General features: G+C 40.1%; 1 protein-coding gene across 1 annotated transcript in view; it reads right to left on the reverse strand.

Annotated features, from left to right (window-relative positions):
• ZBTB10 (zinc finger and BTB domain containing 10) overlaps positions 1-14639 on the reverse strand; it is a gene marked incomplete at its 5' end in the record, with an annotated part of 29690 nt that extends 15051 nt beyond the window's left edge. The window contains 2 exons of the mRNA XM_026082516.1: positions 5972-6869; positions 13761-14639. Of these exons, the coding sequence (XP_025938301.1) occupies positions 5972-6869; positions 13761-14639 (1777 nt within the window). The remainder of the gene's footprint in view (positions 1-5971; positions 6870-13760) is intronic.
• Positions 14640-14648: the final 9 nt, after the last annotated feature.

A 14648-nucleotide genomic window follows, 5' to 3' on the forward strand; every position in this document is an offset into this window, starting at 1 on the left:
TACCAACACTGATGGTGCCTTACCCTTTCTCTCCAAAATTAAAAGACTAAGGCTTGTCAACCCAGAGGAGTTGAACAGCAACTGACAGATCTTACTTCTATAAACTTATGTGACAAGAGTTACTCTAGCATAAGAAGACTCACACAGGGAGAGAGGGTGGTGTAACTGAAGTTAATAAGCCTACTGATGCAGAAAACCTACAGGTTAAACAAGAAGCCTAACCTTTTTTTTTGTACCATATGTCAGTGAAGACAAAAAACATTATAAGGCTTTGACCCATCTCCTTCAGCTTCATAAATATCCTCTGAGATTAGCTGGGCATGTGCAGACAAGCACACAGGAAATAAGGGGGGCTGTAGGCAGAAAACAAAATTGGACTTTCTAGAGTAATGATTATCTCGGGGGGTTGTATTTTAATCCTCATGATGTAAAACAAACAAACAAAAAACACACCCACACCCCAAACCCCACTATTCTGAAAACCATCTACAATCCAAAAGGACCTGAAACTTCTCCTGGAGCAAAAACATTTTCACTGATTAGCATATGACAGAAATAATTATATTTGAATTGTTGAGTCAGATCTTTGAGGCGTAGGGGAGAAGCTAACTGAAGAAATAACTTCAGCCACAGAAATTAGCTGTGCTACATCCCCCAAATCAGCTAAGAAAATATGCAGACCCTGGTTTTATTTATTTATAGAGTTGTTGCCACCAACACTATCATTTCATAAATAGCTGTAAGACAGCAGAAAAGTCAAATGAGCACTTTGAATTGATAATCATTTCTTAAAAGTGAATGTATTTCCTGTGCTTTGATTGCACTGAGACAAAAAAACACTCCTCAAGCAGAAGGTAAAAGCAGAAAATCCAACTCGGTCTGTGGTAGTTAGAGGACATGGTAAAAGTGAGAATCTTCACCTGGGTCAAACCCTCTGTGGACACCCCAAACTTTCTTTATTTTTTATATGAAGAGATAGAAGATTCCTTTTAGTTGTGAGGTTGGTGGTTGTACATTGCACGGGAATGTGAGAATCTGTTCATCTTGTGGACCATCCCCAAGAGAGGTAAGTTTAATGGATGGGGAAGAGGTTGACTCCTGGATAGTGTACTCTCTAGATGACTTGAAACCCATGGAGCCCTCAATACCAGATTAAAAAGGAAATAGGGCAATTTAAAAAGGTTAAAGATTCATTTAGCCTTTCAAGTCTTTCATTCAGAACATCAATTGGAGGTCTGAGGAGGATTTGATTGAAAGTTACAATACCAAAAAACAGTTAAGTGAGTTTACCCCTACAAAAGATATATACATATCCAGAAAAGTACCTCACTCTTGAATTCTTGAAATACAGCGTTACCCATCTTTACTGTAAAGTCCTGATCAAGTTGTGTTAATGTTGTCTTATGACAAAAACCAAGACATGTCCCTTTGCAATTTGTTCCATTACCAGTACTGCACTTTTGTAGGCAGCTTTAGATGTTACTTGTACTATTCTGAAAAGTAGTTGCTTTCACAGCAAACCGAATTCAAATCCTTCTTTAAGGACTCCTAGAAAGTTATCCAGGAATCCTCTTGTTCCACAAAAGATTGTTTTCGTTCTGTCCTTGCTATCCCTTCCCTCTGCTCCTGTCCGATCTAATATATAACACAGCCTTATCTAACCAGAAAGTCATGATAACAAATCATCTAGTGTTAGCTTCATAAAACTATCAGGATATTACATACAAGTCTCCACAAGAATCAATATGATCAGCCCCAGAAGGCATAAATAATAAATACTTCACTGATGGGTTCTGAAGCCTGAGGGTAAGACATTTGTACTCTAAAAAGAAGTTCAAAGAAAAACAAATTCAAGAAGTGATAAAAATTTCTAAAAAGAAACCATGAGTAGACAAGAAAAAATTGATGAATTAGAACCGCTGAGCTTTTATGAACTGGAAACTGGCTAAAAGCAGCTGATTGATTGGACTTTAGTTATTTTCAGCATAGTAAATGGTTAATTGTAGGATGCACTAGGGCTGTAAACAGTAAAGACATTGTTTAACACATTACTAACTAGAAGGGAAAACTGAGACAGATAGTAACATTCAGTGGGAAGGAAACCAGCCATTTTAACTAATATAGCTAAAACTGGAGAAGGCTTGAGAGCTTCAAAAGGAAGTAAACGAAGTAAGATGGGATACGCAATTTAAAATCCATCTCAAATCTACGGAGTTTGTTGAATCCCTCCAAAGTGCTATTTTTACATGAATGGTGTTAAAGATAAATTCACTGACAATGTGGGGTGAGAGAGGAACGTGGGGCAAGAGAGGAAGGAGAAGATGGCATATCCTTATGGATACTTTCAGGAAAACTTATGTTCAGCAAGAAGTAGTTTAACATGTTTGCTTTACTGAGACAAAAGAGGCATAAGGAGATAATCAATAATAAAAGTTTGCTGAACTATCTAATACAGTATTTACCCAGTAGTACCCCAACTAGAAAGCCCATTTTGTATAGAATTCAAGCTAGTGGCTTTGGGGTTTTTCTGGTTTGATTTTAAATTTTTGAAAGGAGAGGAGTGTTTTAAATAGGCTTCCCTTCCACCACCTATGACGTTTCTTCCACCTCAGAAAAACACCAAACCACCCAAAACCATAATCAAGAACACAACTCACTTTGCATGTAATCGGACATCTAGCAACCACAGCTGGTGTTACAGTTATTCCCATCAGCACACTACAAAGTGTAATACTAGAAGGTCATTCTTTCCTTTTTAGCAACCAAAGGGAAAGTGTAACACTTAGCTTTCATCAGAAGTATTTACTATTTTTCCTTTTTCTTCTCACAGCTTTGTCTTAAATTTATTCCAGAAGATATTTTCTTATGGATTTTAACTCCCATTGCCTATTATTTTTGGCAGTTCGTCTCAGCTAGAAATTTAATCCATGACTAAAAAGTTATCATGTAACCTGCAGGTTACTGTACACCCCATTTTTGTCATTCTTCCAGTTCTCCATTACTTCTGGCTCTTCCTCTTCCCTCTCACATCTTTTCTTGGGGGGTAGAAGAAGAAAGAAAATTGAAAACAACTCAACTGAGAGAAATTGAAAGCAGAGAGTGTGTTTTACAGAATACATACATAAATCACCTGCAGAATCTACTTACAGAACTAAGAAACAGTAAGACAGCAGCAGAGGAGAAAGAACACTGACTGCTGAAGTACTGACTATGGCTGAAAGTTAGCTATACCAGGCTCTACTTCCAATACCTCTTAGTGTTTTAAACGATGTGCATACACATGAAAACTTTATAGATATAAAAATCATAACAAATATTAGGTACGGTTTTCAAAATAGTTCTAGAACTGATAGAAAATATAGTTATTTACTTGCGATCACTTAAGACAAGGTTTGAAAGTACCAAAGAAGATTATTAGTTGACACTATTTTATAGTTTAATAATAAAATAAATTGCCTTTACAGTCTCGGAGCTGTCAACAGTTTTGGACACACACCACGGCTAAAATTCAGTGTACCTCTGGTTTGGCCTCTAATACAGCTCTTTTCCTCGAGATGTTGCATGGATATACTATGTAATTTAATTCCTTAGCACAATTAATAACTGAAAACCTTGGTGTCTGTCCGAACAAACCAAGCAAAGATTAAACTTATTTAACCATTATTAGACTGCCCATGCTCTCCATTATTTCTACAAGAAAACTCCACAGGATATATTCAAATTCTGCAGAACGCAAACATCTACTTATTTCTGTAACTGCAGACATCATTCAACAGACGCATGCTTGCTCTCTGTGATATTTCCAACAGTAAAAAAGGTTGCCTATCTATCCCAAATAAATCAGGAATAGGAAACAGCAGGCCAAACGGAGTCAAAAACTCGATGTTTGTGCAACTTGCAACAACTCAGGCCCTCCACTCCTGCTCCAGACTCTGCAGCCCTTTTTCACACCACTATGGCTAAATATGTGTTAGCAAGTAGTGAGCCCAGCACAGGCAGATTTGTAGAGCGGGTGCTGAGAACTCAACATCCCCACTACACACATTTAAAGACATTTTACTGAAGACTAGATCTGACCTGATAGTGTAGGCCTGTTACATGTAAGGCACGTATTAGGCATGATACTGAAACACAGCTTCCAGTTTTATTTCACCCAAAAGAAACTCTGTGCAGTCCAAGACTGCTCCACAATGTGGATCAAAGCATAGTAAAGGAAGATCAGGAAATTCACTTCAGAAGTGCACTCCTGAGCTGAACTGAAAAGTTAACATAGACGTAGCCATTGAGTTCAGAGACAAAGACAACAGCTAAGCTGAAGCAAAGCCCCTGAAGCATTTACAGAACGAACATTAGTTCCTCAGCATAGCTATCTCTCTCTCTCTCTCTCTCTCCAGAGCTGCTCCTATTGCATCACACTACTTGCTAACAATATAGACATATCCTCTACCATCCTCCCCCGCTTCTACCAGTACACATTTATAGCTCCAGTCCACATTACTCTGCTGTCACACACAGTTGCAGTACACATGTACATATTCTGGCACAACACAGCAGAGTTGCCATGTGCCCTCTGCTGGACTGGATTCACGTATTTGCTTCTTACACCTCAGTAGCTACCAGCCACAGAGACAGATTTCTAAAAGACTGTAGGCAGAAGGAGTTCAGGGCCCCCGCAGAACTGGCCTGTCCATGCCACTACCGAAAGCATATATTTTGGCTTTGTTTTTAAGCAAGACTGAGCATACAGGAAAAAACTAAGACTATCCATCCTTCCACCAAAATGAAGATAGGTCCCTAGGCTCTCCCAAGAACTCAGCTGGGAAAGGTTGCCTTCAAATCTCCATTTTCATTACTAGAATACAAAAAGATCAAGGAATATTCAATACCTACAGGTGCAAATTCTGTGAGTTAATGTGCTCCCCTCCCCCCTTTTCAAATCTGTATTTCAAATCTGTGAAGCTGAGGACATGCACAGCCCTTCAAGGGGTTTGAACAGGGCACAGATTCTAAAGCGCTTTAGAAATGAACATGTCTAAAGAACCTGGTTCCAGCTATGCCACAAATCTACCTTTAACTTAATCCTATTTAGGAGTCATTTTTCAAATCAGCTGCCAATTCATATAGAATTTATATAGGTAAACAGAAGTATTTCAAAAATATGTTATACCATACAACTATTTATATGACATATAATAACAACTGAACTACATTGCCCCAAATTCCCAATATGTTGTAGGCTATCTGCTGATAACTTTTTGTGTGACCATACTTTTGCTTAGCAAAGAGATATTTAATCTTATTTTAGCATTTACATTAACAAATGATCCTTAAGAAAAAACCCTGCAAATTGAATCATCTCTCATGATATGTTTAAAGAACAGTTAAACAAAAAGATTTTCCCTTCATTATATGCCACTGTGGCATCATTTCCCATCTGCTGCTCAAACCTATCTGTTTTAGGAGTTAATATTATATTAGCCAGGAGTACTCTGTTCTGTAGCTTCCTAGATATCCCTACAATAAACAGTAGAAAAAAGAGGACTTTTCTTTCTTGTTGACACCCAGGCCAGGGAAAGGACCACAAAAATCTAGTGTAGGGAAAGGAATTAAAAAGGCCTTTCCTGTCTGTGCAACCAGCTAGCATCATTAGCAATGAGTTATTTATCGCTCCTTGATTTTGTGCCTAATTGTGGTCACACATTAGAAGTAGCTAGAAGGATTCTAGCTTGTACCAGCTGGTAAGGCTCCCCAACCTAAGTGCTAGTTGCAAATGGCATAGCCATTCCTTTCTCTACTGCAAGACACGCTGCTGTGTGCCAAGGTGGAGAATCAGATCATCAAATAATCCTAATTGTCTGCTGGTTTTACTGAAAGATCTTATCCAACATACATTTATAAAAATTGCATTGTCATGTATTTAATTCAATAGTTTAGCTCTCAAATGATATGACTGACATTAAACAATATTTACCTGCTTCTTCCTTAATAAATTGCAAATCTTCTTCTGGATATGGGACTGATGGTTGCAACACTGAGCAATCTTCTGAGTTTTCTTCATTATTAGGTGGTATATTATAAATAAATCTCTTTGCCGTTTGGTTTTTCCTTCTTGCTTTTCCGGGTTCTTGAACTGATTGTCCCTGTGAGCCCATGTCATTCCACACAAAAACTTTTCCTTCACCTTGAGATTCATTTTCCGCCATTTCAGGTGAGCTGTCCTGGACCCAACTGCAGTCATTCATTTGGTAGTTTTCAATTTGGCCCTCATCAATAGAGTAACCATCGTTTTCAGTCTGTAAGCTACTTGCCAAGTTGGTAAGGTTTCGTGTTGCCCAGAAGCTGGCAACTTTCTGATCCCTTGGAGACATACCATCCCTGCTAACAGATCTTCTGTTATAATCCACTACAACAGCCTCTGGAGCTTCTGATTTTATACTTATGTTTAAGGCATCTTTAATGAAATTGCGGCAGGACTGGACAACCTCAGTCATCTGAAGGTAGCTGGCCACTGACATCACTTCAATGGCGTTTTGGCTCGTAAGCACGAGGTTACCAGAGTATAAGAAGTCCAAGATGACAGAAAAACCTTGAACAGCAACAACGTCTAAATAGGTAACAGTGGTTTGGTTACGGCTTTCTTTGTTTGTAAAGCAATACAGAGTCTTAAAGAAACGGCTGCCTGCAACCAGGATGTTCTTGTGAGCTCTGAAGACCCTCCCACTCACCACAATATTGACATCACAAAGAATGCCCTTCTTCCTCTGCTCGTTTAGCTCTTGCAGGAGCTGATAGCAGTAAGAGTTCTCATTTGGCCTGCTGTTATAATCACAGTATCCTTCATTATTCAGTTCTGATGGTAATTCTGACTCCTGCAATTAGGAAAAAAAACATAATTAGCTCTTAATGAATGTTCTTCTCAGTTCTCCAACACTATTAGCAGTATATGAAAATAAACTTAAGAAGAAAACGTTATACAAACTAAATTTTTGATTTATTCTTAGTCATAGAGGCAGCCTGGAATATGTAATAAAAGAAAATATTTTTGAAAACTAAGAATTGAGATCTCATCTCCCCCTCCCCCAAGTTTGGAACAAAAACAGAACTAGCAGGATTCCCGTGAGGATAAAGGAAGTGAAATTTGGGCCAAAAGCAAGGGAAGATTTTTAGCCGAGTGTGAAGTATGTGTTTCTGTTACCTCACATACATTAAAGATTCAACAGTCTCTCTTTCCTAAGCTTTAACTAGGTGGTTCTCACATATCCATTCTCTGTTCTTCCATAGAAATCTCCTGGTGAACAGAATTTTGATAACCGATTCAACACTTTCTCATGCTGAGAGATGAATGTATAAAAACTATCTCCCAGTTTATATCTATATACTATGCAGGTCATAACTAATAGTTTTATATGTTCTAAAGAAAACATAATAAAGAAGTAGTTAGAATAGCAGGCACATTTTTATACAGTTTTACAAATTAGGCATTTAAGTTTTATTTTCTAATTGTGTTGGGCATTGAATTAAATAGCAGTATCACAAGACAAGTGGACAGAATACTGAAAGTGATTACTTCAAGCAACAAACCACAGAAATTAAGTTTCGGTTACATTATTTAACCAAGAATATCCTGAATCAAACAAACTTCACTGAAACTTCGTAGCAGCAGCATCTTTAACTGGTATATTCTTATTATACAAACAATATGTACTTATGTGCCTTTAAACAGCCTTTTCAAGAAGTGGTCTCAAATGTGGCTTGAAAATTTTACTAATGAAGAATAATATGGGGCAATCCAACACCAGACAATAAATTGTTATTAAAGATTAGTTCAGACAGAGGGATACTGATAAGTAACAAAGATCTGAGCTAGATTTTACAGGTCAGATACAGGTAGATTAATCCTATCACAAGCCCATAATCTACACTGGGGCTAAAATATATCTTGCAGAAAAGTACTGCCTTTATTTTGGAGACATAAGGAGGTGGCTATGGCAGAAACCAATCATACAAAACGGTCATTTTCCACCAAGCAGGAATTAGTGCATTAAATCAGTACTCACCTCAAGTTATGACCCCAATGCAGATCACTGGGATGACAACTGAGGTTGTAACTACATCCTCTAAAATGAAGTTTTACATCTATAAGCAGTGACTAATGCCCAGCATAACTCAAAGAAAAACTGTACCATTCTAACATCTCCTGCATAGAAGTTCCAGTTTGATGTCACATTCAAGCTGCTTCTAAATCTCTACCCTTCTCAGAAAGAAACTTTTTTTTTCTTTTTTAACCAAATAAGTAGAAAAACAGTTTGGTGTTCATGCAAAAAACAAGTGTCAATCTCTGTCCAGCCTCGCCTTACTTCTTTGTGTGCTCTTTGACATATCCAACTACTCCCTCAGCTGAGAGCTCTGAAACAGGAAGTACATCCCACATTTATGACAACAAAGTCTGATATTCTTTAAGTTCTCGGAAGACTTCAGATCTCGACCAACTTTTCTGTCACTCCAGCAACGGAGCACTGTACAGTTTCAAAACAGCAATTACACTGACATTAGATCAGATTAAAACAAAAATGATTGTACCCTGAAGTGTTGTCACTAGTCAACAGACAAAGTTAACCATCAGTGACTTGTATCTTCAATAATAAACGTCAGGTTAGTTACTATGATATCTGAGAGAAGCTCCATTATCTGAGAATGCGTTTAACACAACACATTAAACTTTAAAATAAACTGCAACAGGCTTTTTTTCTTTATGGATGCCTGATTAAAGGATGGCAATAGAGTAAACTGAGGATTCTTACGTATCCAGTCAAATTGGTAGAAAAGAAAGCGAGACTTACAATATGCCTTTTCCTAAAGAAAACTACAAACCAACAGGGTAAAAACGATTTGCAGAGTTATGTGCTACACAAACACAAGACTAAAGTGTTCAATATGAAAAGAACAGCAGAAGGCTGAGTGAAAATAAGAGGCAGTAAGCAACAAACGTCCAAAATACTTTAATGGTGGTGCAGGAGAGAGATGATGATTGATTAGAAATACTACAGCTTTATGGTACCGGTTAAGTTAACCATAATGTTGCACACAACAGGCAATTGCTATCTGTAGGAAGCAGCTAACCTTAGTGCTGCACCTCAAGCAAAAGAAATCCCCCTCATCTGAACAGTTCGCAAGTCTACGTAAATCAAGTGACAAGTAGAATTAACATTTACTGTGAGAAAAATAAAATAATAAAAAAAGAATATCCCTTGGAGAGTTTTAACATCTCCCCGTTGTACAGAAAAGGGGCAATATAATTCATTAGGAAGTGAAGGTCAGAAAATAATTACAGAAAATCCAGGAAAGTATATTTTCAAACTTGTATTACTCATGTCATGCTCATGGCAATCACCAGAATAGCACTACTTTTCTCATAAGAACCACAAGAATTTCAAAGAATATTTGCTTAGATTTTTTGCTATTATATTCTAAGAATACAGACCAAACATTCCCTTAGCATAAGTTATTTCAACACCAAACAAGCTTATCCTTTAAGGGGGAAGAAAAAAAAAAAAAGAGAAATCTTGAATAAAAATCAGGACTCTTCCAGTCTCATTTATGGAATCTATAGAATAATACGTTTAAAAAGCTTCTCATGGTAACTTTGTAGATGAGATTTAAAAGTGACCTAACAAAACACAGACTGCTTAGGGAAACTAATATTGTGTTCATTTTCAATTAACTAGGCTCATCTGAATACACCCAAAGGTAAACGACTATTTAATTTGTATAATTCACTAACTAAAGGTACCTAAAAAATAACAGTAGAAGATACATATAATCTAGAAGTGCTACTAGAAATTTGCTTTTCTTTCTCTCCTGCATCACAGGATACTTTGTCTCCTGGGAGCAAGAACACTGAGAAAAATCAGTGTAAGAGTAGATTCCATCCCAGCCGTAGGTATATGAAAAGTAGTTATGGCATGTTTTTGTAATCCCTTTCCTGTTACCATACTTTGCTCTCCAGCATCTTTTCTATCCCCCCAAATTAATTCTTATCCTGAAAAATGAATCTTCTAACAGAAGTGAACTATCAAGAATTTCTTCAGCACTTGCAGCAAACTAGGAAAATTATCTCAGAAGATGGCAGCTGCATACATGATGCTCAACTGTTGTTTTACCTGCCTTATAACATGCAGGTACACACATCACTCAAAACTCAGGCAATTTAAAATTGTTACATTAGATGTCTAATATCCAATGAAGTGCTTCTAGGTCTGGTAAAAACACTATATAAAAATACAGTAAACAACAGTCCTTGCCTTGAAGATCCAATTTCCTCCTCAACTTTATTTTTGCTCTGTTAAGAGTAATTGAAGAAGTTAACTTAGAATACTGTAACACAACTTCTACATCTGAAGCACAACTCCTATTCATCACTCCTCACGCAGAGCAAACAATTATTGTTCACATGGAAAAAATAATATCACATCAAAGGCCTTCCTCCTTTTGGAGAGCTTCTGCTTTAAACCAACATGTCTGTTAGGCTGGAGAAAGCTTTTCTGGCAGTATTTCCAAAGCTCAACTTCAAACTACGTCCAGAGAGAGAATGTTTTAAGAAGCAGCTCTAAGGGGAGAAACCCTCAACAACCGATAAATCTGTATCTCATGGATCTAACTTCATTACAGAACTAAAAATCTATTGCAGTGATTTCCTAGCAAATGGTCTAGTTTGTAAGATTGTTTCAATATAAGAGTCCATTTCTTAAAAATTGAAGGCAGTTTCAAGACAAAATATATCTTTCCTTATACTTTAATATAACATAGAGGCAGATTATTTCAAAAACTATAACAGAAAGAAATGAGTCAAGATTTGTGCCTTAGAAAGAAGCACCAACTGACAGCTCAGTACCCTTGAATTACAGCAGCTGCAACCACTTGTAATGTATTTTGGCATCCCAAATTAAATGTATCCCAAAAATAAACTGAAATCATCACTCATATCTTCATGAGTGTAATATCCAACAGACCTATAGAAATTTCCACTGTTTTACAGTCTAACACCTACAATTTCCTTTTCGCACTTGAACAGTGGCACTATGCCATATGTTTATTAGCAGCTGCTAAACATGCCCTGCAGTTGAAGTTTCTCAAGTCAAGAATACACCCGTGTTGTCTCTAAGACAAAGACTGAAAGGTCTCCCCCAAGTTTCATTAAATCTAAAAGGCTTTGCCACCTCATTATGTTGAAAACATGGTCAAGGGTACAAATCACCTATTTTTGTTCCAAGTATCTGGTCTGATGGCATTAAGAAAAAATGGGGCTATTATCTTGGTATTAGATTAAGTGTATAGATCAAGGGAAATGGAAGTGCTATCAAAAATATGAAAGTATGTGGAAATTAAACATAAAAGTAGAGAGAAAACAGTGATTCTTAATCATATTTGCAATACAGCATGTGTAATCCAAAACCGCACTACAAAGTAAAACTACACTGACTCTTGAAAAACTGCAATTCCTTCCTTTGCAAGAAGTTTTTAACCAAAATGTAATAGCACAGGGATGCAGAGAGCACTGTTTTCTACTTGAAACCATCATCTAAGGCTCCTTTACAGAAGCTTGTTTTGTTCGAGCCTTATCATTAATATAGTACAAAAGAGTCACTGATATATCTTGTCTTATTGTTTAATTTACTATTACAATTACTTAAAGATTCCACAAATACTTTTCTTAAGCTATCGGTGGTATAAAAGCACTGGTTCATTTTTCTAAATTTTCCCACAACAACGATGGGCCGATCTTCAAATATTAATGATACCTTTATTAGCTTTTAGGCTGCTGTGACATGCAAGCCAAAAGGCCCCCGACTATTTAAGTCTTATGACAGACTATGGATAGGAAGACAGAAGGAAGGAGTAGTAATTTTAGTTGAAAAAATTTGTTTGGAATATGTTTATTTTCTCATGGCTTCATGGGAGTGAGAGAAACTTTCAACTGTGACATAAAGTAGCAGTATCTAGTGACACTGAGACTAAACAGTGACAGGACATACCTTTACATGGTCATTATTCACAACTCAAAGTTATAAACTAAGCAAGAAGATGATAAGAAATATACCGCAATAACATTAAAAAAAATAGGAACATTTTCAAAATATAACGAGATAAAAGAAATTAAAAATAAAAGTTTCAAAATATAAACTGAAGTCACTTTAAGACAAGTCAGGCCAAAATACTCAAGAGTGAATAGCAAACCTCAGATTGCAGGAAATTGATAAAGTGACCTACTGCCACAAAATGTCTGAAACAATAGCTGCCTTGGAAATTCTGTCCACGAATACACTTACTAAAGAGATATTATTATTCATCTTAAAGACTAACATCCTAATTTATATATCTGAAGTATTGTTTTGGATAACTGAGATTACTTCATGCACCATGGTCAGGTTTTCCTTGCAATCCTGCATAAGTTTTGCATAAAACTTGTATCCCTCTTCCAGCTAGCTGTAAGAAAACCTAGGCTCACTTGTCATCCTGATATCCTGCCCAAACATTAGAATAGCAGCTCTTGTCCAAGGTACCCTTAGCTCCTGAAAGTGCTCAAGCGATAAGCTCAAATTAAGCCCTGCACTCCAGTTCTGACTCCAAATACATCTCTACACAGCCAAGATAAGAGTTCTAATCAAAACTCGGATGAAAGTAGTGAAATCGGAGTGACCAGGAATTTTAATTCAGGTTAACAGCTGAAGTTCAACATACTAAACTAATCTGAAGCACATTAGCTTGTGTCTGCTGGTAAAGTTAACTCCAGCTAGCCAATCTAAGTTAATTCACTTAACTTTTGCAGTACAGACATCCTCAGGAAGAAAGGCTACAGAAAAATTGGTGATTCAACAAGAGTAAGTATTCCTTAAGAGACTGTCATCCGCCTATGGTCTAGAGTTAGCCCTGCCTCATAAGTAAGAGCAGACAAGACATACGATAATTTTAAGTTCGGCAAGGAAGGCAAACAGTTTCGCTAGTTCTAAAGCATTAGAGGACAGCTGGCATATTGACATGGCTTTCAGGAAACCACATGTTTATCTCAAACACACACCAAGCAATTTCAGACTTCTTGCAAAGTAACTGAATCTAAAGCAAAATGCTCAGAAAAAAAAAAAAAAAAAGATTTAAACAGGAATGTTTAGGCTACATACAATTATCCTATTAACGCACAAAGACTTTGCCGCCAAGAGCAGCGGAATACTTCTAATTTCATGCCGGTAAGCACCAGTTCCACATGCAGTTGTCTGCCGGACACTGTCCTCCTTCACCAGTACCGCAGGAGGAAGTTGTAACTAAGTTTTTGTAAATCAGTGCAGTCACACCAGTGTTCATACGCAACTTTTTCCCACACTGCCGGTTTATCGTCACAAGATAAACTAACAAAAATGTCACTCGCTGGCTCCGAGCGCCCCGGCAATGTTAACCACGCAGTGCTGGAAACAAGAGCCGTGCGGCCAGTGAAAGGGCCCCAGGGCCGCGGAAGAGCCGCGCTGTCAGCACCGCGCCCGGACACACCAGCCGCAGAGGCGGCTGAAGCGGAAAGCAGAGTAACCTCCCGCTCGGAGGCAGCGCAGCGCGCCCGCCGCGCCGGGCAACAACAAACACAGGAAGCCATTTAAAGTAGCTCATACACGTGGGCAAAAAACTATGCGAGAGGGAAGGGCGGCCGCCTCCGCGCCCCCCGGCGCCCAGGGACCCCGCGGGGGCCGCCCCCGCCCCGCGGCCGCGGCCCCTACCTGCTCGGCGCTGACGGGCTCGTTGAGGCGATGCTCGGCGGAGAGGTGGTGCCGCAGGAGCAGGGCCCGCTTGTAGTTGCGGGTGCCCTTGCAAAGCTCGTCGTGCCCCCCGGCCGCGGGCCCGGCGGCGGCGGGCAGCTCGGCGGCGGGGACGGCCGCGGCGGCGGTGCACCAGGCGCACGACATGAGGCCGGTCTCCTGGCAGTAGTGGAGCCATGGGAACTCCTTGAGCCAGGAGCCCTGGAAGGAGATGTGCAGCTTCTGCAGCAGCGACTTGGGCCTGGCTAACGGGAAATGCTTGATGCTCTCCCCCTCCCCCGCGCCCACGCTGCTGCCCTCCGCCTCGTCCCCTGCGTCGCCCCCGGACCGCCTGCTGCTGCTACAGCTGCCGCCCTCGGCGCCGCTGCCGTCGCCCAGGCTGCCCCCTTCGCCGTCCTCCTCGTCGTCGCTGCTGTCACTCAGGGAGCCCCCGTCCTGGACCAGCTCCTTGCCCTCCAGCAGGGCCTCCGGCTCCAGGCCCTCCGCGCCCTCCAGCTCCATCTCCTCGTCCGCCCCCCGCCCATTGAAGTGCTTCCGCGGCCAGGCCGAGGCCTCGCAGCCATTGTTAGCGGCGGAGGGGCCGGCGAGGAGCCCCCCGCCGCCCCGAAAGGCCAGTGTCCGGCGGTTTCTCTCGGCGAACATGGGGCCGCTGGCGGCCGGCGGCGAGACCGCATCCTGAGGCGGCGGCAGCAGCAACAGCTCCTTCTCGTCGGCAGCGGCCGCCTCCAGCTCCTCGGCCTCCAGCCCCTCCAGCTCCACTTCCTCGTCCGCCCCGCGCCCGTTCAGCTGCTCGGGGTCCTGCCGGTCCCAGGCCTCGCCCGCGCCGGCGCCGCTGCTCGCGCCCGCGGG

The sequence above is a fragment of the Apteryx rowi genome, unplaced genomic scaffold (genome assembly GCF_003343035.1).
Source record: "Apteryx rowi isolate R43461 unplaced genomic scaffold, aptRow1 scaffold_58, whole genome shotgun sequence".
NCBI classification, from domain to species: Eukaryota; Metazoa; Chordata; class Aves; order Apterygiformes; family Apterygidae; genus Apteryx; species Apteryx rowi.